This window comes from Megalops cyprinoides, chromosome 7 (assembly GCF_013368585.1).
Source record: "Megalops cyprinoides isolate fMegCyp1 chromosome 7, fMegCyp1.pri, whole genome shotgun sequence".
NCBI classification, from domain to species: domain Eukaryota; kingdom Metazoa; phylum Chordata; class Actinopteri; order Elopiformes; family Megalopidae; genus Megalops; species Megalops cyprinoides.
The window spans coordinates 34225829-34249129 of NC_050589.1; the positions used below are offsets into that span (position 1 = coordinate 34225829).

Genomic DNA, 23301 nt, shown 5'->3' on the forward strand with positions numbered 1-23301 from the left:
TGAAAATGAGTCTATGCTTGTTCCTTTAACTGTCAGTGCCTCAGTTATCTCAATTCAAGTGCTTTGTGCATGGATTAATCCATCTGAGACTTGGACCTGCAACCTCTTGGTCATTCTTCCAGGGTCTGAACCATGTCCCTCTCTCCACTGGGATTCACAGAGCAGATAAGACATTTCTGATCCCACAACCAGAAGGCTGTAGCATCTCAAATAGAATAGAACAAAATAACTTTATATATTCACCCACACAAGTGCAACACTAGGAAATGAATTACAACATCAATTAAAATCCCTTGAGATGTGTTAGAATTCCCTACCAACCAGACACTCACAACTCACCCATCCAGGTATCACAGTGCCAGAGCAGGAGGGTGCCCAGCCAAATGGCACATCTTCTGAGTGGCCAAATGCACTCAATGAATGAGTAACTGCACTGGCTCTGTCCCCTTGCAATAAAACCAAATGTGTCTGAATATAGAAGTTACTGAAGAGCAGCATAGGGGAGTAGTCCTGCAGTTCCGAGACGCATGCGAGTGGAGGTCTTCTCACCGGGGAGATTAATGAAGGCAGCTCTGCAGCAGCTACCCAGCAGCCATATATTCACCCCTAAATCAGGAGAGATTTAAATCAATGCGCTCCCCACTGTCTTTGGCCACCAGCCGGGAGGAGTGTGTGTGGCGGAAAAGGGCATTAATTAAGTACCTGTTTATATAGTGGGATTCATCTGGCCAGCTTCTTGGTTCAGTCTGCGTGTGTGTTTGTGTGTGTGTGTGTGTGTGTGTGTGTGTGCGCGTGTGTGCGTGTTTGCTGGGTTTGGCTGCAGGGAAGTGTAGGAGAGAGCCTTTATACTATTCACTTTGTTTCTGAGGGTTTATCAGTTTGTGATGTTAGGACGAGGACTGCCGTTTTCAGGGGGAGAGAGCTTTTGGTTCATAGTCATGCGCCATGAATTGCAAGACTGGTGCTCCTTTTTGTAGAGTGCCATCAGCAGAATGAACACACAGCCCTTCTCCAGAATTCTGACATAAGTGTTTCGAAATGTATGTTATTTTTCTGTTCAACTGAAACTCTGGTTCAGGCCTCAGGCAATGCCTTTTCCCATACAAATGCAGCTTCTAAATCGTATTCAATAAAGCTGCAACTGGACCAGCAGGCACCTTGAATTGCGGCGCTATCTTCAGAGACGCAGGGAATTAAAATGTTCCTGGTGTGCTTTCTTTTTTCTTCCTTGATACACCAGGACCCTGGAGAGAGTCCAGTTTACCCACCGTGAGACAGAAAAGAGTGCTAATTAGAGCTCAGCTAACCTTGAAGAGCTCATTCCGTCGTTTAGCGTCTGCTCCTCGTTAGCGTCACTGGGGGTTTGCATATTTTAAGGCGCTGTGTGAGAAGCTGTTCGAGGCTCTCCTTGTGTGGGCTCATGTTGGGAACATCATCAAAGTGACTGTTTGACATTAATGTGCAGAATTTTGCAAACTGGTCCTCCAATTACAATTGTTTCTACACATTGTGAGATTACCTTAAAATACTTCTGGGCCCCAGCAGAGCACATCTCTCTAGTGTAAGCTTAGCCCTCTGGCCTGGGTTTAAAACTGGCCATGTCATTTGTCAATATGAATGGGGGCCTCCACTGATGGAACAAATTAGCTTCATTCTGGTGTTGATAGGGCCAGGCAGGTTGGCCATGATCCCAGGCACACAGCAATTCCTCAGGCACCTATAACTTGCTCAGATGACGTCATTGGAGTGACACCCATCCTCCAGTTGGCACCCACTTCACTGCAGTGCACTGTGGGACTTGTAGTTTGAAAAACAGCCACTGGCATGCATGTAAGTGTATCAAAGTATTGCATTTGTCTCTCTTTAGCAATCTTATATAACTGCTTAAAGTACAATTGGTATTCAAAAAAAGTGTTTGACAAAAAGTAAAAAGCATAAAAAAATACTTCAGACCTAAACCAGCAAGGGGTGATAAGGAAAGAACCATTACATCTTGCATGAAACAGCATTTTATACTGGCAACCAGTTATTTACGGCCTTACAAGGACTAGCCCTGAGCTATTGACTGTACTTTGGCCCGAACTCAGACTGAGCTCATTACATTATTTATTTGCTTGGCGGCCAGGCTTACCCAGGGTAACTTCCTTTAATCTGTGCATTATTCATTTATACAGCTGGATATTTACTGATGAAAATTGAGTTAAACACTGTCCTCAATTTCTTTACCAAGATCAATAACCAAGAGAATGTGAACGGTCACTCCACTCCAGACAGGCACGTAAAATACAAGCCATAGTTCATATTGCTCGTAACTGAACATATGATAACTTCCCCTGAAGCAGATAGCCTTGTGTAAGTATTGACATAATCACTTTTAATCACTTTCTAATGGTTGCAAACACAGGTCTGACATAGGTCTGGGCCAGTGCTGATCCTGATCTGAGGACTACACCTAGCAGTTGAGCCTGTGTGTAGTGGCCCTGCATAATAGCCCTGCCAGCTAGTAGCCCAGCTAGCTGACGGAGCCGTCCCTTATTCTGCCTGAGGCAACTTGCAGTGTTCACTTGGAATGGATTGTGATTGCAGACTGTGTAGTGATCTAGTGCAGTGAGTGGTGACTAAGGATAAAAAAAAACAGGCTCAAAATATAAATTATAGAAAGGTAACAGCGAAAGCCAGCACTCATCAATATTTCTCCATCATCATCACTCCATTTGAATGAATTTCAGCTTGATTTTTTTTTTTTTTGACAAAATATGATTAAAGCTTTCTTTTATCATAATAATGAATTCAAGAATGGTTCCAGCTACCATGTCCTGTCAGGGACTCAATGATATGAATGGACCAGTGTTATGCTATGAAAAGCTTGGTTCTGATTGGTTCAGAGCAGCCAGTGATTGACAGCACATGCTGGCTCTGCATCTTATGAGATCTTATGAGACCTACTGGAATTGGACACATCATATTTGCTGCTTTTGGGTTTCAGTGGAGGTCACAAATAACTATGTTTGGTTGACCTTTTCATGGAATAATGAGTTTGACATTGCAAAACAAATATATGATGTGAAAGATACGGGCTGTTGAAAGTGTACTTCCTCTCACTGAAGCATAGGACCAAAAGTCTCAAACAAATTAGTTTTGCAGACAGGTCTTCAACTTTATTGATTAAGAATAATTAGTTGTTCAGTGGGGCCTAGAATAGTTTATTTGTTGAGGGGCAGACATTAACAAAAGTGTGTTGAATAAACAACCTCATTCTTTCTGTACTTTAGTTTAATTCACCCCATACAACACTTGTCTTCCTCAATGTAGCAGATTAAATTCAGAGATGTCAAATAAAGATCAGGACTCAATTAACAGCTCAATTAACAAACCAAATTAATTGAGAGCTCTGCTGGAACAGAAACTAGCACACACGCTGTGCCCACAGGGTTGGGTGATACTGGCTTCAAAGTCCTGAGCAAAAAAAAAAAATCCCCAAAAACACACACTCCTCTTAATGCAGCCATGCTACAATATCTCGATGGTTCGGGGCAAACTTTTAGATGCCTCTCCAAACCGTCTGAAATATTTACGAGGCTAAGCGAATAAACGTGTTAAACGGCTCAGAATGGAATCTCAGGCTCCCCCCTCTCTCGTGGTCGCTCAGGTAGAAGTGAATGTAAATGGATCGGGGCACTGAAGGATTCACCTTTTTGCTTTTCCTCGCCTGAACTTTCCGTGTGCCGGCTCCTGCTTTCCTGAGCGACAGGTGAGGTATAGACTTAGTAATGCATGTATTCAAAGGGTGACTGATAGAGGCAGATGGGTTTCCACTGGAAAATAAATAAATCAATAAAACAGGTCCAAAAAATGAATTATGGAAGGGCATACGCAAAGCCAGCACTGATCAATATTTCTAGCTGCTGTTACTCTGAATTGGCTGGATTTCATTCACATTTTTTCTAGAGTTATGACCGATAAAACTGTGTATTGTTTCAAAACACCATACAAAGATCTTTCGCAATCCACCTATTTGTATTTACTGCAAAATCATACAATGGAAGGTAAAATTAGAATTGAAATGTATTATGTGCCTTTCAAGAGTAACCCTTGCACCTGTGCTGTTAAATAAAAGGAAATTGTTGGTGTAGCATCAAGTATACATTAGTGACTGAAATCCTTGAATTAATTGTTCAATCTGGAACAGCACATTTTTGTTGGTAAATATAAGGAATATTTTTCAAATGTTATTATTAACACACTGAATACGCTACTGCTGTCTTCAGAAATAGATCAGTCTTGTTTCCTTACTTTAGATCAATAAAATGAATGAAAGTTAAAACAGAATTCAAGAATGTATGCGTGTATGGTATTGCTGCTCTCCCACTGAATTGATTGCAGCTGCAGTGGCCAGTTATAAAATGCCTCTTTTGAGGGTTGACTAACTCTCACTAAGGTTTATAATTCAAATATGTAATATGTTGCTCTTAATTAAAAGGCAGCTATCAATGCTATGTCAGGTTTTATTACAGCGATAAAAAATTAAGATGGGAAACCTTTTTTTTCACCTGCGCACCCTTTACAGAGTTTTTAAATTTTCTCTTCCTTTTAAATTCCAACTGGCAGGTCACAGCACGGCACCCGTAAATGGGCAGCCAGGCTTTCCGTGGGGGGTGCCTCGTATTCGTTGGAGCGGAAAATTGCTTTGTCAGTGTTGAAAATGTGACATTCTAAATGTGCACCCCACGGGCTCCCTTAACTCCCCCCTCTGTTTGTTTGACAGGAAAGGAGCGCGAGAGGAGTGTCTTCCCTTGACCTTGCCATCCGCAGAATGAGCCACCGATGTGAGTCTTCTTCTTCTTTTCTTTTTTTTTTTTTGCTCACTGTTTTTCCTGTAAAACGTGCGAGTGATAGATCTGACTGGGGCGATCCGTGTGGAGTCAGGGGGCCAGTGGAAATCGCACAGGCATTTCTGGCTGGTTGGACATCTGCTCTGCTGAGGCCTGGAGCACTTCAGGGCCCATAATTGAATTAAAGGTGAGAGACGGAGGTCAGGGAGGGCAGTGGCCTCCGCAGCTCTCAGTCGGAGGGTCGAGGAACTCCAGTGTCGCCACTCACAGGCTGCAGGAGTTGGACTGAAGGGTCCTCCGCGGGGGCTTTGTCTCCTATGAATTGCAGTTGATGGGTCGCAATCACTACTGAATCAGTGTGCTGTGATTACAGTGGACAGCCCGACCGACTGACTAAGGTTAAGAAAGCTAAGCACAGAATAGTAAAACACGCAGCTTTTACACGTTACTTAACTTGTCTCCTTTCCTGCATGCAAGGAAAGGGTTTGTCACACCATGAAAAATTGGGAAGGAACTGTTTTAGAAATAGAACAGGGGACATGCGGACATGTGCGGTTTTAAGAGGGATTGCGTGTGCCGTGGATTCAAGCTGCTCAGGTGTATTTGACAGCATGTTTCCCTGCAGGGTGAGATGGTTTCTTTTTGTGATGAGGTTCCCTAAGGCCACTTCACTGTCAAGAAATAGGCTGTCACAAGCTATATTGGGATGATGTCAGAGACCAATTAGGTTATGCCAGCATCATTTCCCCTTGTTTAATCCTGTGAAGGTGAAATTCATTGCCGTCGATATTCAGAAGAGCGTGGAGTGACGATGCAGCAGTGATGCACAAAGCCCTGTTGGCATCACACTTGGCAGGGCCATGTAATGCACCAGTTGGCAGAATCCACTAGGTGACATGTCCTCCGATTGGACCGGCGGCCACAACCAATCACGGCAATTGGATGGCTGGGCGACGCAACCCAGCAACATGGTTAGGTGACACCACCAGGGGTCTCAGTGATATTGCCGGGTCATCGTGGCAGGACCAAGTAACAACACATCAGTCTGTCTGCATTCTTAGTCCACACAGAACCTTATATTATTAATGGGACCAAGTTGGTACTACAGGGCCTATACAATCTCTTCATTACTAATATCAGCTGAGGGAAATAACATGCATTACTGCAGTAAAGATCATCTTGAGGACTGGTACACTAATCATTGTTAAAACCGTTAAAACAAAGATTAGCAACTGCCTCTAAAAATTTTAACCGATTATATGTATGTTATTGTCACTAGGAAGCACCTGTATATAAAAACTGCTGCAGGAAAAAAAAACTTGTAATTATTATTATGGTCCCATTGTTCAGTACTAGCCTAGATATATCCATCCACTACTATATAGACATAATGAGGAAACGGTCACATTCCTCAGTTATATACATTTAATTGGATGTAACTCCTTCATGGTCATGAAGCAATCTGCATGCAGTGGAGAGCTTTGTGGGTTTTTTCTGTTGGCTGCTGGAAATGGATTTTCCTGTATTTATAATAAAACCTTTGAATAAATTTGAATAAATGTGTGTAGTGCAGTGGCAGGTTTTAAAGTTTCCAGTGCAGCTTCTGCGGAATAGTGTCCTGTTATAATTACAGGTGGGAAGGACATCAAAGGTTCTGCTCTGATTAAAATTTACTTTATCTCCTCTAATATTTTAATAATCAGTGACAGTGGTATCAGCCAATGCCTAACTTCAAACGCCGCCTGCTAATACATGCAAAAATGTTAAAAGGAGCCGGTGCCTTGATGATTTCCCATCTCTGCAAAGCTGGAATGGTAAATCTGTCTCTGCCAAAATGCAGTGCCACATGACTCTCAGTTTCACATTATGTGGAGTACATTACCACACAGTAAAGGCCAAATCAACCTCGTTGTTCAGCTCGGTTTTCTGGGTTTTCAGTGCTGATGCAGATATACATGTGATATTTTATGTGTCGTCTGGACCTGAGAAAATTTTCTGTAAAACCCTTTTGCTAGTTTGTAGTTGTATGAAAAATATTCAGCAGATCTCCTGAGCCCTTATCTTTGAAACTCAGCATAGATTTAAACAGTGTCACCTTGAGGCTTCATCAGCCAGCCCCCCCCCCCCCCTTAGGGATTTAATTTAATACAGCAGCACAGCTGGTTTATTGCTTACATAATTAATAGCTAGGGAAGAATCAAAACACTTTCTAAACAATTTGTTTGATTCTGTCTCTTCTGTCAGAAAACCTGTCTAAAACTCATGGATTCTGCTGGCTGCATTTTACATATTTCATATTTCAAGTCATCCAAATATTGTGACATGATTGATCGTTGCATAGTATATTGCACACCATGCATCTAGACCACATACATGTGTATTGTGAGACTACTTGTAATAATCACATGTAGGTTAAGCAATGAATATAAAATAGACATTTGATAAAATGATATTTTATGTAAAAGACAGACCTTATAGAAAAATATTATAATGAACCCCATAAACCTTTGTATTAAACCGCCGATGTGCCCAGTGGTGAATATGTGCTGTCTGAAGTGTTTCTACATACAGCACCCTTACCTGTTAGCGAAGCAGTTTTTGAAGCATTGGAAAATCAATGGTTACCGTAATTCAAGAGAGGAGCTGTAGTATTCAAGTCCGAATTTCTTGCATTTTTCAGCTTTTGTTCAGTTTTAAAGGTCAGTTTAACAGTTTAACATTTTAGCTAATTTAAAATGAAGCTTTTTGGAGGGGGACAGGTGGGGGGGTGGTTCATTGCGCCTGTGTGGTGCCTGTCTCCTGTCCCGCATCACTCTCTTTCTTGGCCCTTGCTCTTACATTCTGTGGTGATCAAACACCTTCCCTACCTTCCAAAAAAAAAACATGCTGGCGTGCACACAAAGAGTAATCACATCTCACAGCCCCCCGGTCCCAGCAGAGTTTCAGCACTTCCCAGCGTTCGCAGCAATCAACGCCAACTCGAAAGCTCATCATCCAGAAGTTATTTCGCTCAACTGAGAGTCCTCTCTACACTTATTCAAACGTCTCTGACAAGCAGGGACAGGTTTGGAAAGCATCTCTCAGCCCCAGGCTTGGCTTTCAGGACACATTGAGCATGAGAGATTTTCCACACCTTCTAAATAGTCCCTTATCAATACCATTTTGCTGCAGACGGATAAGCCATTTTGTTGCAATGTTTCTGGAATTTCATGGTTGCTGAGCTTTTTGCACAAGCGGTTTCTATAGAGCTATCTGCGGGAAGGTTGGCAGTTTTCAAGCCGCTCTGCAAAGGACGATCACGAAGATAATGACGGAGCTGACGCCTCAATCTCAGCAAAGTGTTGTGACTCGCAGTTGCTGAGATTATGGCCTGTCATTGATGGGCTGTGCTGTTGCTGGAACGTCTTGCCAGGTTTGAAACTAGAAGCTGTGAACACCTCAGACAGCAAGTAACCGTGCACTGACTGGGCAAAATCAAATCCAAACATCAAACCACCATTTAAAAAATGACAAGATCATGTCAGTCTTGTCCCCCATCACAAAAATAACACAAAGACTCTGGCTGTTCCATGTTTTAGTGGTATTTTGTTCAATTTTTGGACTTTTTGGACAGTTTTTGGAAAGCTTAGCCCAGTCTGTAGTATACTGATAGTTCAAAGACATTGCCCACTGCTGGTGGACAGGATATTGGCAGTTTGAAAGTTCTTCTTTCAATGTTCTTCTTTCATGAGGCTTGACATGAAGTTTTAGTCACCTCCTGTGCCCAATCAAGGACTCGTGACCAAAAGGTTGCCGGCACTGCTGTTCTACCCTTGGGCAAGGTACTTAACCCCCAATTGCCTCAGTAAATATCCAGATGTATAAATGGATAACATTGTAACTGATGTAAGTCACTCTGAGTAAGAGCATCAGCTAAATGCCAATAATGCTTACACAACAGTCAGATTTGCTGGAGCATATTATGGTCAGTCACAACTATCATTATCATCCTGATATCAAATCAAACTGATATAAAAAAAAAAGACAAATCATTTAATCAGTGTCAAAATTTGTATACTTCATTTTCCCTTAAAAGGTAATGTATGGGTTCAAGTCATCTTATGAAAATGACCAGGAGCCCACAGCAGTGGGGCTTCATTCTGTCAGGGTAGGTGGGTATGCCACTCTGCTCTCAGCACCCTGTGAGTCATTAAGCACTCCAGTAACATCAGGGAGACATGACTTTGCTACATGGCGCATTTGGTCTCCTGATTCAGACTTGTATTGTGAAGGATAGTCGTGGTCATGGTCATAGTGCACATGGCCATAGTCACGGTGCACTACCTTGGATTTCATCTGCTACGCCCCAGCAGAAATAAACAAATTGTAGAATTGCCGATTCCAAACAGGCTTAAAAAAGTGAAAAAAATCATTATTATAATGTATAAATAGAGCAGCGCATTTGCTTTTGTTGGGCAGTGTGCAGGATCTGTGGGTATCACCAGGGGTAAATGTCAGGCACACAGAGCTCCTGCCAGTCTCCTGCCAGTAAAAGAAATGAGTAAAGCATGGCAGCTCTCAAGGCTGACCGCTGAGACCTTGGCTACCCTCATTGTATTCTGTCCCCCCAGCTCTCTTCTTCCCTGTATTCCCAGACTCCTTTGCCAGAAGGCCAGAGCCCTGATTGGTTCACGCTCCTACACTGCCCCGCCTTCATGTAAGCTGCCATCCTCTGCCTTTCTGCTCCATTGCCAAGCGCTGTCAGATAGACAGCCCAGGTAGCAGGGGCCAACTGTATGCAACCATTCCTGAAAAGAACACGGCCACGGCCTTCCGGCCCTGGCAGATCTTAAACTGAAATACAGGCAGGAAAAAGAAAGACAGTAGCAAGGGAACGTCAGAGATATTCACACAACAGATCGTGGTGTGAGCTCCTCCAGACAGAACAGAAAGTGGAACGAGAGAAGGATGTAAGGAAGGAACAAAGTAAGCAAAGGAAAGGATGTTACTGAGAAGCACCATGGCTCTGAATGAAGAGAAGGGAAATCGGCCTGCTGCAATGCAGGAGACTGTCACGGCAAAACATTCTGAGGGTAATGGGCTGCATACCAAGAGGCCCGGACAGCACCTCTTACAACGGAGCATGGCTGCATAAGAGGCTTTGCTGAGGCAGCCGAGAGCTCATACGTGCTCTGAGTTTCTGCACGCCTCTGAATGCTGCCACCTGGCACCTGAGACTGATGAGCGCGAGCGCCGAGACTGACTCTGTAATCCCGCTTCGCTGCTTGATGAAGAGTAATCTCTGCCTCGTTCCGTTGAGGGAATCGGCATCGCTACACGATCACCATTTTGCGAACCCCAGTCTGCATCTCCTCCGATGTCTGTCACGATGAGCACGGAGCTGGAAGTCAGGGAGACTAAAATCCACTTTAAACTGACAGTTGTCCTGAACCTGTTTTCCTTGATTACGAAGGCTGCGAATTTAAATAAGAGTCAGCCATCTGCAGCTTGTTCCAATTTTAGCTGAACAGACACAATGTGGTGACATTGCTTGTTCTTCTTTGTGTTAATTCATTTTAATCATAGCGCAGAGAGTGCAATGATTGTAATTATAGCACAGAGAGTGGGTTAGATTTAATTTTTGATATTTTTTTCATTTTGGTTTAAATCTAATGTTTCTTATGGTGACGTAATGCGGCTAGATATAGTTGAGTTAAAGTAGTTATGTTTCTTGTAATCCATCTGAAGTGCAGCATGGTAGTGATAAGAACACCACATTAGTTTGGTGAAAAGTAAAAATCATCTTCTAGGTAATCATTTTTCAGTTATTATTCAAGCAGAGCAATCAAAGCCAGACTTGGGACAGCTTAACTGTAAGCTTTCTGGTAACTGTAAGTCTCTCATGTTTCAGGTTGTCAAACCTCCACCAATCAGAATGGAGTCATATCCATGTAAAATCAAGTGCTTGTGACATGACTCATGATGCCCATACTGCCAAACACCCAATATTTTTACAACCTCCCTGTCACCTGACTCAATGACATCCTTTCAGCCCACAGGACTTTCAGTCATGTACCAACGGAGTACCTGTCAGAGAGATGAATGAATGGTGTTTTTTGTGACTCCAGCATGCCTAGACGGAAAACTGAATTTCAGTACTGAATCTGACTTTGCCCGACAAGTCAGGAGTGTGAAAATGTGACTGGTCTCGGAGGTTGTTCAGTTACGTGCTTCATCACTGTAACGGACATAGAGGGCAGTCCTGAATCTGTAATGTTCTTCAAATGGATGCAGTCAATGGAACCCCGGTCGGGTCTCCTCTGCCGTGGCCCGAAATCCGCACTGCTGCCAGGGCTGACGCTGTGAATCACAGGGAAACGGGCAGAAGCGGAACGGCTATCTGTTCGGAATGCACCTGCTTACAGGCCATCCCCCACATATGCACTCCTGCCCAACGGGCATCTGCCTCTCGTTCCAGACACTCCCAGGGGAAGACAGAACCTCTCCCGCTGTGAATGGTGATTGGGAATAGAGCAGAGATGTACGTCAGCCACCCCCTCAATTCACTCTCTCTCTCATGCAACTGCAGTGGCGAGCACTGGCAACGCGCCGCGCATTGCAATCTGTGTATGCCTTTCCTCAGAGCTGGGCAGGAACCAGGGTACAGTGGTGCGCTGAGCCAGGAGGGGTGAGTCTTTGGCTCAGGAGAGGTGGGGGAATGAGAACAGCAAGGGAAGTAAGGGAGGCCTGGCAGGTAGCAATTTTTGGAAGGGGGAGGGTCACCTGCAGTGCCGCTCTGCCCACCAGACTAGAGTCAGCCGTGACCTCCCTCATTCAGGACAGCTTTCAGTACATTACATTACCTTGCATTACATTACATACTGTAGCTATCTGAGTTGGATAGACTGAAACTACGCTTGTCGATGAGATACTGGCTAGACTTCTTGACAAAAGCCTAATATTTTGCTCTCTATTGTCAGCCTACAAAATAACAGGATTTAATATTTGAATAAACAAACTGAATCCCTTTAAACTGGCAGGTGGATCATTTGGCCTTGGAGACATGCATTATGAGTGAACTGTCCTCAGGGTTAGAGGACAGGGTTATACAGCTAGTGATGTCCTCAGCGCTGCAGAGAAGCTCACGGGCTGCAGCTGGAATTGTCCCCTCAGCTCGTCCCTTTGTCCCTCAGCAGTAGAGGAGGTGTTGTAAATAGATAAGATACCTGCCAAGACTGGATCACTGTTGCCCTGGAAACAGCTGTCTCTTTGATGGACAGGCCCACCAGGGGCTTATTTGCCACTTGGTTTAACCTCAAACTAATCCGACTGAGTGAGGTTTACACCATCGCAGCACTGTCAGGGAGGTTACTGTACCTAGCAACTGGCTTTACAGCAATTGACTGTGGTCTTATATGCTCAAAGATCCATTGAAAAGTACAAGCTCGTAAGATTGATCCTGAATGTTCCACTGTATCTACCCATTCACAATAAAGGGACTGTTGAGTACGTATATTTCATGTCCGTGTCTAAGCAACTTAAAAAGTAATCAGTGCCATAGGATCCACATCCTGTCTATATGACTTTGACTGGGAATATTGTGTAGAACGCATCTATGAAGTTATGACGTGCAAAGGGCGCCCTCATTGGGAGGGAGGACTGAACTGCGCAGCTGCGTCCAGCAGCACGTCCCTGAACTGGCAGGAGTGCACTGCAGTGGGTGGGAGGCGGCTTTAAAATGTGCTGAGCTGTAATCAGTGAAGTTTCCCTCCACAAAACCAGCTGTGCTCAGAATGCTGAGGCCGGTCCCCGACCAAGAAGTGGAGACGCGGTCCATCCAGAGAGCAAAGCTGCTGAACACGACACACAAGCCGCTCGGCGCTCTGGGATAGGTGCCCCAGGGATGTTGTCTTGCGTGTACTACGGTTTTCCACATGGGAGACCGAATTAGAGCGGGTCTGATTTTTTTTAAAAGCACGCCACTCACTAGACCCCGGACCATTGCATAATCAAAGGCCGCAGCATTGCAGGACGAGCCGGCACAGTTGCGTCATGGGCAGAGAATGCGAATTCATTCTCAACCATCTGTGGCTGCGGCCGCGTCAATGAAATCGGCGGCCCTGCCAACTCCTTTGCCGCTTTGCATTGAAGGTCCTTCCGTGGGGTGCATTCCGATAAGGCAGCGGTGCTGCCTCGGTCCCGCGAAGCTCTTCAGCCGAAACAGCGCGTCCTCACAATAATGATAAATGACTCAGCCGTGGTATTGCATGCAACCAAACTGCCCATCCCTGTGTTGTTTTTTTTTTTTCTTTCTCAGTCGTCTCCTGCGGCCTTCAGGTGCTGTGATAGATGCGGGCGCGGGAGCGCTCGGCGACCTCAGCATAATGGAAGCGTTTGATGTAAGCTCCCGGCCTATTCCTCCCACTCCCCGCCCAAAACCGGATCAGCCCTGAATCACAATGAAAGCACTCTGAATGGTAATGCGGGCATTGCCGGCAGTGAAGGGAGAGCGAGGCTTCACAAAACACCACAACCATGTGGAGCCATTCCATGCTATCTGAGACTAGCTACTTTGAACCAGTTGTAAAGTTTTGCCATTGGGAGTAAAGTTTTTTTCATTGGTCCATACAACTCCTTGATTAACAGCACCTGTCAGCATGGTACATGGCCTGTCGGCTCAACCCACAGTCTTCATGAGGCCTTTTGCTTACTTCATTGTCTACCACTAACCATTCAAACATCACCCTCAGTGCAAAAGACAGACAGCTTCTCTGTCATGTGAAATGACTCTAAGAATATTGCTGGGGATGAAGAGGAGAGGAAGGACACAGTGTAATTGTGACATAACTAGGCCTAGCATTGTGCCTATATGGCCAAGGGCAGTTTAGTTATTAGGGAAAGATTATATCATGAGGAAAGACTAGGGGATCATGCCAGGAGGGACAATCACAGATGCCAAGGTCAAAACAGAAGCCCTCAATAGTGATAAAAATGCACTCGAACTCCAAGAGAAGAATTGTTTCATACTCTCAGCTCAGATTGAGCTTTAGTTGCCAATTAGAGGAAATCAGCTGTGGAGGTGAGATACGGCCTTTCAGTTTCTGCACAGTCTTAACAATTAACCTTTGTGCTGTGTTCCTGACCTCTCGTTGGGTACAATGAGTACAATGTACAGAAAGACTGAGAAACTGGTCCTGAAAAAAAGTATTGTTCATGTGTGAAAACATCCTTGTTACTGCAATGGAGTCAGGGTCTATTCCATTTATCCCAGTCTATTCCAAATTTGAGCAATTCAGGGAATGAACTGAAACTCACTTCAGCTTCACTTTAAAATCAGCCATCGTTTTCAATGCAGATTATTCAGTTCATAAATTGAATTTCAATTCACATCTTGAATTGACAAAATTAGAATGAAATTGACCCTAACTCCGCTGTGCAGTAGCACTAGACTCATTGTGTCACTGCAGGGGTATTTAATCCTCATACCATTTCAATGGTATATCATGCAGCCGTGAGAAGCCTCTTCATTTTTGCACCATTTTGGGTAAATCTCTATAACTGTAAGAATTTGCCAATATCATCTTCACCTAAAAGCATTAAAGATGACTACTTGGGAAGCAATGTGGAATTGAGGCATCTTGCCTACCAACCTAAATGTGTTGTTTATTGGCTGGTCAGGCTTCCTGGTAGATACAGTATATGCCTAATGACGCACTGCAGCAATCTACTTCAGTGATGTAATGAAGATCTAATCTGATCCAGAGTTTAGTTTCAGATGAAGACATTTTTCCCCTGATGCTCAAAGGTATTTTTCTTGCCATTTTTAGACTCCTCTTAAATGTCCTCATTTATATTAAAACAATGATTTAAACTCAAAGTGACTCCCATTGCTTGTCTGGGATGGTAACAAAACATAACTATATTTAAACTGCAAAACAATGACTGCTGAATGCTTTTGCTGTCAGAGCAGAGATGGTCCTCTGCGCTTCTGTCTGCAGCATGACATTTCCTCTGTCGTTTGGTGTGATAATTCTGTTCGGTCCTCAGAGAGTGGTTAAAAAGAGGACCCATGAAGAACAAGAGGATGAGTTTTACTCGTGCAGTGCTTAATGTGGGGCCCTAGCCGAGAGATGAAGATGCTACAGACTGTGTTAAGTGAGGACAAGGTGAATGCAAGTCACTGTCAGCTCACCCAGCATGGGAAACGGCATCTCACCGACACACTTACATTCTTACACCGTTACATTCTGACACTACAACACACTCACACACACTTGTTCTGCCTTCTGAAACTGTGGCACACTCACTCTCACACCCTATGTTCTACATTCTGACCTTAACACACACACCAGACACCCGCCCCCCAACTTACACACTCCCAGCAATACTCTTGTTCGCTGAAATTCTCTCTCTGCCTTCACTTCATAGAAAACTGAGGCAAAAATTTCAGACCCTTTTCTCACCCCCTCAGCCCTTGGATTCGATTCAGAGGAGTTTTATTCACTCAAATCTCACATGTTCTTCAAAGGCAAGGCTGTTCGCCAGATGAGTTAGCCTGTAGGCAGTGTTCACAGCGGCCCGGTGAACCGCGGCAGGTGGCCTTGTCTGACCGAGCCTGCCCCAGCGTCGCTGTGGCTGCCAGCTTTCTGCCCGTTCTCCCAGGGTCCGCCGCGGCGCCCCCTGCACTTTTGTTTTCCGCCTCTCTTCCAGAGGGCTGACCTGTGCCCCTCTGGCTGTGCCTCGCTGTAACGGCGTGGTGTGGTAAGGGGGGTCTGGGAAAAGGTGGGTTGTGGGCGTTGTGCTGGGGGAGGGAGAGGGGCAGCGACCCCGCTGGCCCCTGAGCTCCGAGCCATGTGCTGCTGCAGACCTTTACACCAACCCCCACGCCCCCTTACTTCCCCTTATGAGTCAGTGTCACCTGGCAGCCTCTGCACGTTCCTGAATCTCCTGCTCTGGAGGAACCGTTACGCCCCTCAGCCATTTCACTGGCACTGTCTGGGGGGGAGTAAAGCAGGTCTGCTAAGCTTAACCTCTTCATCCCTTTCAAAGCGATCCATTCAGGAAGGCCAACTTACCATGATATTAGGACAGTTTCCTACTATGTTTACTTGACATAGGAAACAGACAACACTCAGACAGCACCACCTTCCAACAGTCTGTTTCACTTGTTATATGAAACATAGAATATTAGAAATCTCCATGTCAAAGAATTAGATGTGTTGGCACATTTGGTTAGACAGAACTGAAATAAATAATAATAGTTTTAATTGAGAGGAACATCAGTGCTATTTTTGGAATGGTTTGCAATACGACTGTTATGTAATAATAAAAAAGTCAGCAAATATTTCCATTTGCAGCAGACCTTGACTGTGTCTGAACACTGAGTGTGTCTGTGGTCCACTGAGTAGCTCCATATGTAACGCCCATGCAAATGATTCACATTTTCATTGTAAAATGTGGCCCTCAGAATAATTACAGTTAGTTAATAGCTTTTGAAACCAGTGAGACATGTGCAAGGTGCTTTAATAGCCATAAAAACTTCAGACAGATGGTCAATTTGAATCTTTTCAGTTAATTTGCTCTGCGTCTCGGATAAAACGTTTAGTGGAATTTGAATGAGCTCGTTATAACGTTAAAAAATTCTCCTTGACTTGCAGAGTCTTCCACCGTCTTAGTTTCCCCAGCCACTGTGGCCGGTGCCAGCTTGATTTGGTCCCTAGCCCCACCTAATGGCAGTACACTGAACTGCAGCCATCTCCCGTACAGCGACATGGAAGGTCAATAATGACTGTAGGGTAAGCCAAGAACTCCTTTCACGGTACTGACAGATGGTCGCTCCCCTGTTCATGGGGCAACAAAATCTGCTTCATAAACCCCGCACAAGGTGTACGCAAACATGTTTTCTGCAAAGGGCCAGTGACGCCGGCCACTGGACATGAATGTTTGTTGCATTCTGGTTGCAAAAAATTGGAGGGGGAAGACACATTTCAAGGTTTTCAGAGTTCTCTCTCGTGCGTCTTTTAAATAGCCTCTCTAGCATGAAGAGACTGATAATCATCTTCGCCTGGCTCATGCTCTGTAAAACCCATCTCACTCGCGGCCTCCCCGCTGGTCACCGTCTGCCTGTCACCCGCGCACGCGAGCTGGACCCTGTGTCTCACACAGGTTTCAAAACAATCCTGATAAGGCTTCAGCATTCATTCAGTCGCCTCTTTAGCGGCTAGCTTTCCAGTGCAAGCAATTTAATAGACTGGGGAGGCGATGCCAGACGTCCTGTTGTGTGGAACTTGAGTCTTTATTTAAATCTGTTTGTCAGTTTTTCTTTATAATGTCACCCCCCCCCCCATCTATTGCACTGCATTGGCCGCACTAGATATTTGACGTAGTAAACTATTATAAAGTTGTTTCTTTTTATTGATCTGGATTTGACACATTGGAGTGCAACTTCTCAGTGAAATAAGAGCAGAAAGTCTAAATTTGACTAAACATAGTAAAGTAGCAGTGAACTAATAAGGTAATGCTCCTTACATGGCACTGCTCCTATGAAGTATAGGGTGTAGGAGATTGACTGGGAGGTGGAATTATATACATGGCAGATGACATCAGAGCCGAGTTGAAGATACAGCCAGCAAAGCCACAATTATGCCAAATGAACAAGCCCACGGATTATTAATGCCAGGGATATCACAGCCGGCTGCAAGTTAATGAGGTCTTGTTGATAGGTTTAGCCATGGATTCGTTTTGAAGATGTTTCCCGCTGAACGATGGTTTCAGCAACATATCAATCCAACCCAGACCTGAGAAGTGATGTATCTAAAAGGTACCCCTTCAAGGGCACACTAGCACTGATGAGATCTGACACAGCTCTGACATGCTGCATAAACACAACTGGTGCTCCTCATTATTTATTCCTGTTTTCAATTACATGTTGGGCCAACGGATAGAGTGGTAGGCCCTCTTTGCAGTTCGAAACACAGCTAAACGCTGTTGGAGTCCATGCAGCTTCAGTGAAAGCCGTTTGTATTCACTAGAGGAACGGATGACAGGATTTATGGTCCTCACTTGTGTGTTTCTCTAACAAAACAGCAACACTTCACCCTGCTGTCATTATTTTACATTTATAGATCTATAGCTCACAGTTATGTTTTCAAGCTTGTAAGAACAAGCAAAGTTTTTTGAAATTGTACACTGTGAGGTCTCATTTGACTCGATGGGAATGCATCAAAGAGTTTTCCAATGGAGGCCCTGATGTCTGGGGGGAGGCAGGGAAGAGGTGAAGGAAAGGTAACAGCATTGTTTGTGCAGAAGTGGTAGGACAATCCAGCAACAGCCCACATAGCCGTTACACTCCCAGATTGTGAAGCTTGTGCTTTCCCATGACCGTCATCTCTCAGGGGGCAGGTTGGGTGCCAGGGCTTCTGGGTAGGGGGGGTGGGGGTCGGTGAGCGCTGAGCCGGCGATGTGACAGGCTGCCCGATCGAACCGCTCCAGCCCCACCCACGCTGATGCAAAACAAATCTTCCACAGGCAGGGGCCCCTCTGATCGCCAGGCATTTGCCAATCAGCAGCTTCGGTCCTTGCATCCAACACAATCGGCCTGTCTTCCACAAGGGGATCTACATTACCTCACCTGGCTTCAAATGCACGTTTTCATATGACACGCAATACCTGTTTTCGAGCTGCAGCCTTGTGTTATATAACCGTCTGTGTGGGGGAGGAGACAGAGAAGTTGCCATGTTATCGCGGGCATCTGTAGTTTGGGACAGGTGAGAACACCAGTGCGCCAACACCTGTCCTGACTGCGTGTCCCTCCTGCCAGTCCTACAGCCCCGCCCCCTTGTCAACCGTGACACCTGCTAGCCAGCAGACAGCCTGGGAACGCAGGAGGGTCCTACGCTCCCCTTGTGTCAATCCTCTTACTGTTTCACACAGGCACCACACTGGCCAGCCCTGGTCCTCCTATGGACAGAGGCCTTTCAAGCCCGTGCCAGGGCTGCCGATGAGTCCCGCGGGCTCGGGCAGAAACAGATGGGCGCCCGGGAGCGAGCCCGCCAGGGATAAGGGCCTCCCATGAGCGCCGGCACTGCTCGACGCCGAGCTGGAAGTAGAAATGATTATCCACCGCAGGTCTGCCGGTGGCGGGCGGCTGGGCTTGGAAGCTAACAAGAGGCAGGTTGCAGGGAAGTGGGGGTCAGTGAGCAGGACTGGCAGAGGAGACAACTGCCCTTTACACGCGAGCAATATCACACACTGTCACATACACACACACACACAATATCATATACACACATGCACACACATACTATTATATATACACATACACACAAAATCTCACACATAGTCACTGTCATATACACACACAAACACATAATCTCACAGTCACGTACATTTGTACATGTACACTATCATATACACTGTCACAAACATATGCACACACACAATTTCACACACTGTCACTGTACACTCACACTATCACATAAATACACACACACACACACACACACACACACTCACACACCAAACACACACAAACATATAAACACACATGCACATGCAGTTTCACACAGTCACACACATACCTGCCCTATTATGTACACACAAACACAATCTCACACATTGTCACATACACATACATACACACACACACACACTCTGACACACTGTCATCAGGCGCAAAGACACTGTCACACACATTCACACATTTGTGCTTTGCAGTCACACACAAGCACACAAGTGTATGCACACACACAAATACTCACAACCCACACACACACACGCGCCTGCATGCACACGTACAAAAACACATCATCCATGAGTCCAGCTGGGTCTTGCAGCCATGTCACACCACACCTTGCCCCTAACTTCACCGGGCACGCTGCACCTGCACTCTGTGTCAAGCTACCTGAGGAGCTGAGAATAGACTCTCCACGATCAGAGAAATGAGCAGGAGTCATTTTACATGGTCCCCTCCACTGCCTCTGGCGTCATCTGGGAACAAAGCGTTTCTCACCAGCGCAGTCACAGCTGCTGATGTATGCCTGTAATTGTTGGTCTCACACAGGGCTCGGAGTGAACTTCTAACCCCGAGCCCACAGCAGTACATTGTTTCACAGTGTGTTTGTCTTCGATTTCCTCATTACAGCGCTGATGGTCACAGCAGGGGAGGGACCAGGGCAGTAGACACTTATCTTTCTGATGAGGACGATTTCAGCCGCTCTCAGTTCTGCCAGCGTTAGTTGCCTCTTATTCGGGGGTTAACATGAAGTGACAGTTGAGATTTTAACTGATCAGCCATCTGATATGCAAGGGAGGACAGGTTTGTCATACTTTGAATGTCAAAACATGGGGGGAGGCGTGTGTGTGTGTGTGTGTGTGCGCGAGGATGTGTGTATGCGTGTGTGTGTGTGTGTGTGTGGGTGTGTGTGTGTGTGTGGGAAAAGGTGTGTGTGTGAGGGTTTGTGCATGTGTGTGGGTGTGTGTGTCTGTGTGTGTGTGTGGGAAAAGGTGTATGTGTATGTGTGAGGATGTGTATATGTCTTTGAGTATCTAACCGTCCTTTCCTCTTCTCTTTCAGGAGGACCCGACCCTGACCTCTGCTTACCAACCCCCAGTCCAGAACCATGATCTAACAGGGACACTCTGGCCACCATGAAAGGGTTGGGAACCAACCGTCGCCACCTGTCCGACTCCTGCGACCCCACGGCCGCCCCTCAGGAGCCCCTGTACCCCCTGGCCGCCGACCCCCGCAGCCCCTACTTCCTGAGCCCCACCATGGACCACTACGGCACCCTGGACCCCCAGCACTTCTCCCCCTCCAGCCCCACCTCACTGCCCCCTGAATGCCTGATGCCCCTCAACAACCAGATGTCCAACAGCATGACCTTCCCCCGGATCCACTACAACTCTCACCCAGACCAGGGCGACCTCTCCCCGAGCTCCGTGACGGGCGGGGGCAGCATCGGGGGCATCCGGACAGGCACGCTGGCCACCTCCGCGTCCATGGGGACAGGCATGGGCCCGGGCCTGAGCGGGGCGCACGTGATCACCAGCGGCTCGGCCACCATCTCGGCGGGCAGCAAGATGAACCGGCTCCCCGCCAACCTGCTGGACCAGTTCGAGAAGCAGCTGCCCGTGCAGCGTGACGGCTTCAGCACGCTGCAGTTCCAGCGCGGCCGTGTGTCCAAGCAGCGCAGCGAGAGCCCCGGCCGCATCCGCCACCTCATGCACTCCGTGCAGAAGCTCTTCGCCAAGTCGCAGTCGCTCGAGAGCTCGGTCAAGGGCAACGTCAACGGGGGCGCGGCGGGCGCCGACGAGGGCAAGCAGAACCGCCGGAGCAAGAGCAAGGACCGCGCCAAGACGGAGGGCGCCAAGCGGCGGCCGCGCTCCAACATGTCTGGCCTCTGGAGCTCCGAGGACAACCTGGACAGCGGCGCCGACGCCACCAACTCTGCCACCGCCACCGCCAACTACCGCAACAACCCCATGGCAATGATGACGCTGGGCCGGCCTGTGCCGGACAGCCAGGGCCCAGCCAGGTACTTCCCACAGGGCTACAACACCATTGGCGGCCACATGCTGAAGACCTCCAAGAGCAACAACGACCTCAAGTATCAGGTGTGCCCAGCCCTGCCGGGGCCCGAGGGCGAGGGGAGTGGGGCAGGGGACAACAAGCTGGTCAAGCGGGGCTCCTGGTCCACGCTGACGCTCAGCCAGGCCAGGCAGGTGTGTCAGAAAGGGCTGGCCACCATCGACAGGTCGCTGCTCAAGTCCAAGTCCTGCCACCAGGACCTGACCTGCCACTACTTGCAGGTGGGAGCACGAGTGAGTAAGCCCACCTCCAGTCTTCTCCCAGCCATTCACACCTTTGGGCTGCTGTCCTAAAAAGTTATTTTGATATTCAGTTTTGATTTTGGTATGCTGTTTGCCAACTTACAAGTTGGCATGGAACACTTCATATCTATACATTCATTGTACAAATATAATGGGTCTGTTCACACACACACACTCATGGGAATTTCAGCACTTGTAACACAAATCTGGGCTGCAGTTGTGTGCGCTGGTATTAAACTGCCAATATGGATTTGTATAGTTTTATCAATTCAGTGCCTCTACCAGCCAGATTAGTTCCACTACCTTTCAGATCCAGTTCATATGAACTCATAATTAAGACAATGGCTGGATTAAATCAAATTGCAAAATATGCAGGAAGGGTGAGAAGAATTGCTGAATGAGCACAGGTTCATTCATACCTGACTGATTTTACATTATTAGCTGAGCAGATACCCTTGTACAGAATGAATTAACGATTGTTCACTTGTGTATGTGAAAGCAATTCAAGTTAAGTATCTTTCTTAAGAGTACTACAGCTACAGATTAGTTGGGATTTGAACCTGAAACTTTCTGGTTAGCCAGCTCCTGTACCATTATGCCTCACTGTCGCTTTGTTTACTGATGAAAAATAACAGCATTTAGCCAGTGAGTCAATGTGGATGAGTATTGAGGTAGCATGGGTCAGGATTTGGGGTAGGGCAGTGACAGGGGGCTGTGTCGCGGTCCTGCAGGTGCCCCTGGGGGACTGGAACAGCACCCTGGGCCGGACTCGGGGCTCCAGCGAGATCCCATGCCGGCGCATGCGCAGTGGCAGCTACGTCAAGGCCATGGGGGACCTGGAGGACAGCGAGGACTCGGAGGGCAGCCCCAAGCCCTCACCCAAGATGGCCGCGCGCAGGCAGAGCTACCTAAAGGCCACGCAGCAGTCCCTGAGCGAGCAGCTCCCGCCACGCAAGTAAGAGCGCCACGCACCCCTGGTCCCCCAGCCAACCACTGCACGCGGACACAAACCTGCATTCAGACGGGAATGAGAATGGTTCCTGCAGTACTCTACACTTTCTTACAGAGGAGGCGTCCTGGAGAATGCCTGTCTTGGCATTTGAGCGCATGTGTATGTGTGTGCATGTGTGAGGAATTTAAGAGACTGATAAAATAATGAAATTAAAAAGGTTTTTGACACTGGTGAGCTGTGCTGCCACCTACTGGAGAGGGTGTTCTTTTTTTCTCGTGCTTGACACTTCTTTGTGAAACATGTTTCTTGTTGACATGTTAAAAGGCTGGTCGTAAATGAACAACAATGGATGAATATATTACTGAACATCTAGAATGTCCATTCTCATTCCAGTGAACAAGTCCTGATAAAAATATCATAGAAGGATTCACAACTATTTTTCCATTAAATTTCATAAAAAACAATAAGCTGGTAATACAATTTTCTCTATGGATATACAAACACATGAAAACAATTCATGGCAACTAAACAAGCAAATTTTATTTACACTGTGAGGGAACATAATATCCTAGTGATTTTTAAGTAAGCAAGAAACTATCATTGTTTTCCCCAACAGTATTTTGAGTAAGATTGTGTACGATGTCCACATTCAATTTGTCTACGGCTTGAAATTATATCTCAGTTAATTGTCAGATCACTTATCAACCA

The 23301-nt window shown here is 46.3% G+C and overlaps 1 protein-coding gene across 4 annotated transcripts in view; it reads left to right on the top strand.

The window, feature by feature from the left end:
• LOC118780162 (disks large-associated protein 4-like) overlaps nucleotides 1-23301 on the top strand; it is a 136273-nt gene that overhangs the window by 78171 nt on the left and 34801 nt on the right. For all 4 annotated transcript variants that reach the window (XM_036532502.1, XM_036532505.1, XM_036532504.1 and 1 more), the window contains 3 exons: nucleotides 4766-4826; nucleotides 20386-21632; nucleotides 22373-22596. In XM_036532502.1, coding sequence (XP_036388395.1) covers nucleotides 20460-21632; nucleotides 22373-22596 — 1397 coding nt within the window. In that variant the 5' untranslated portion in view covers nucleotides 4766-4826; nucleotides 20386-20459. The remainder of the gene's footprint in view (nucleotides 1-4765; nucleotides 4827-20385; nucleotides 21633-22372; nucleotides 22597-23301) is intronic.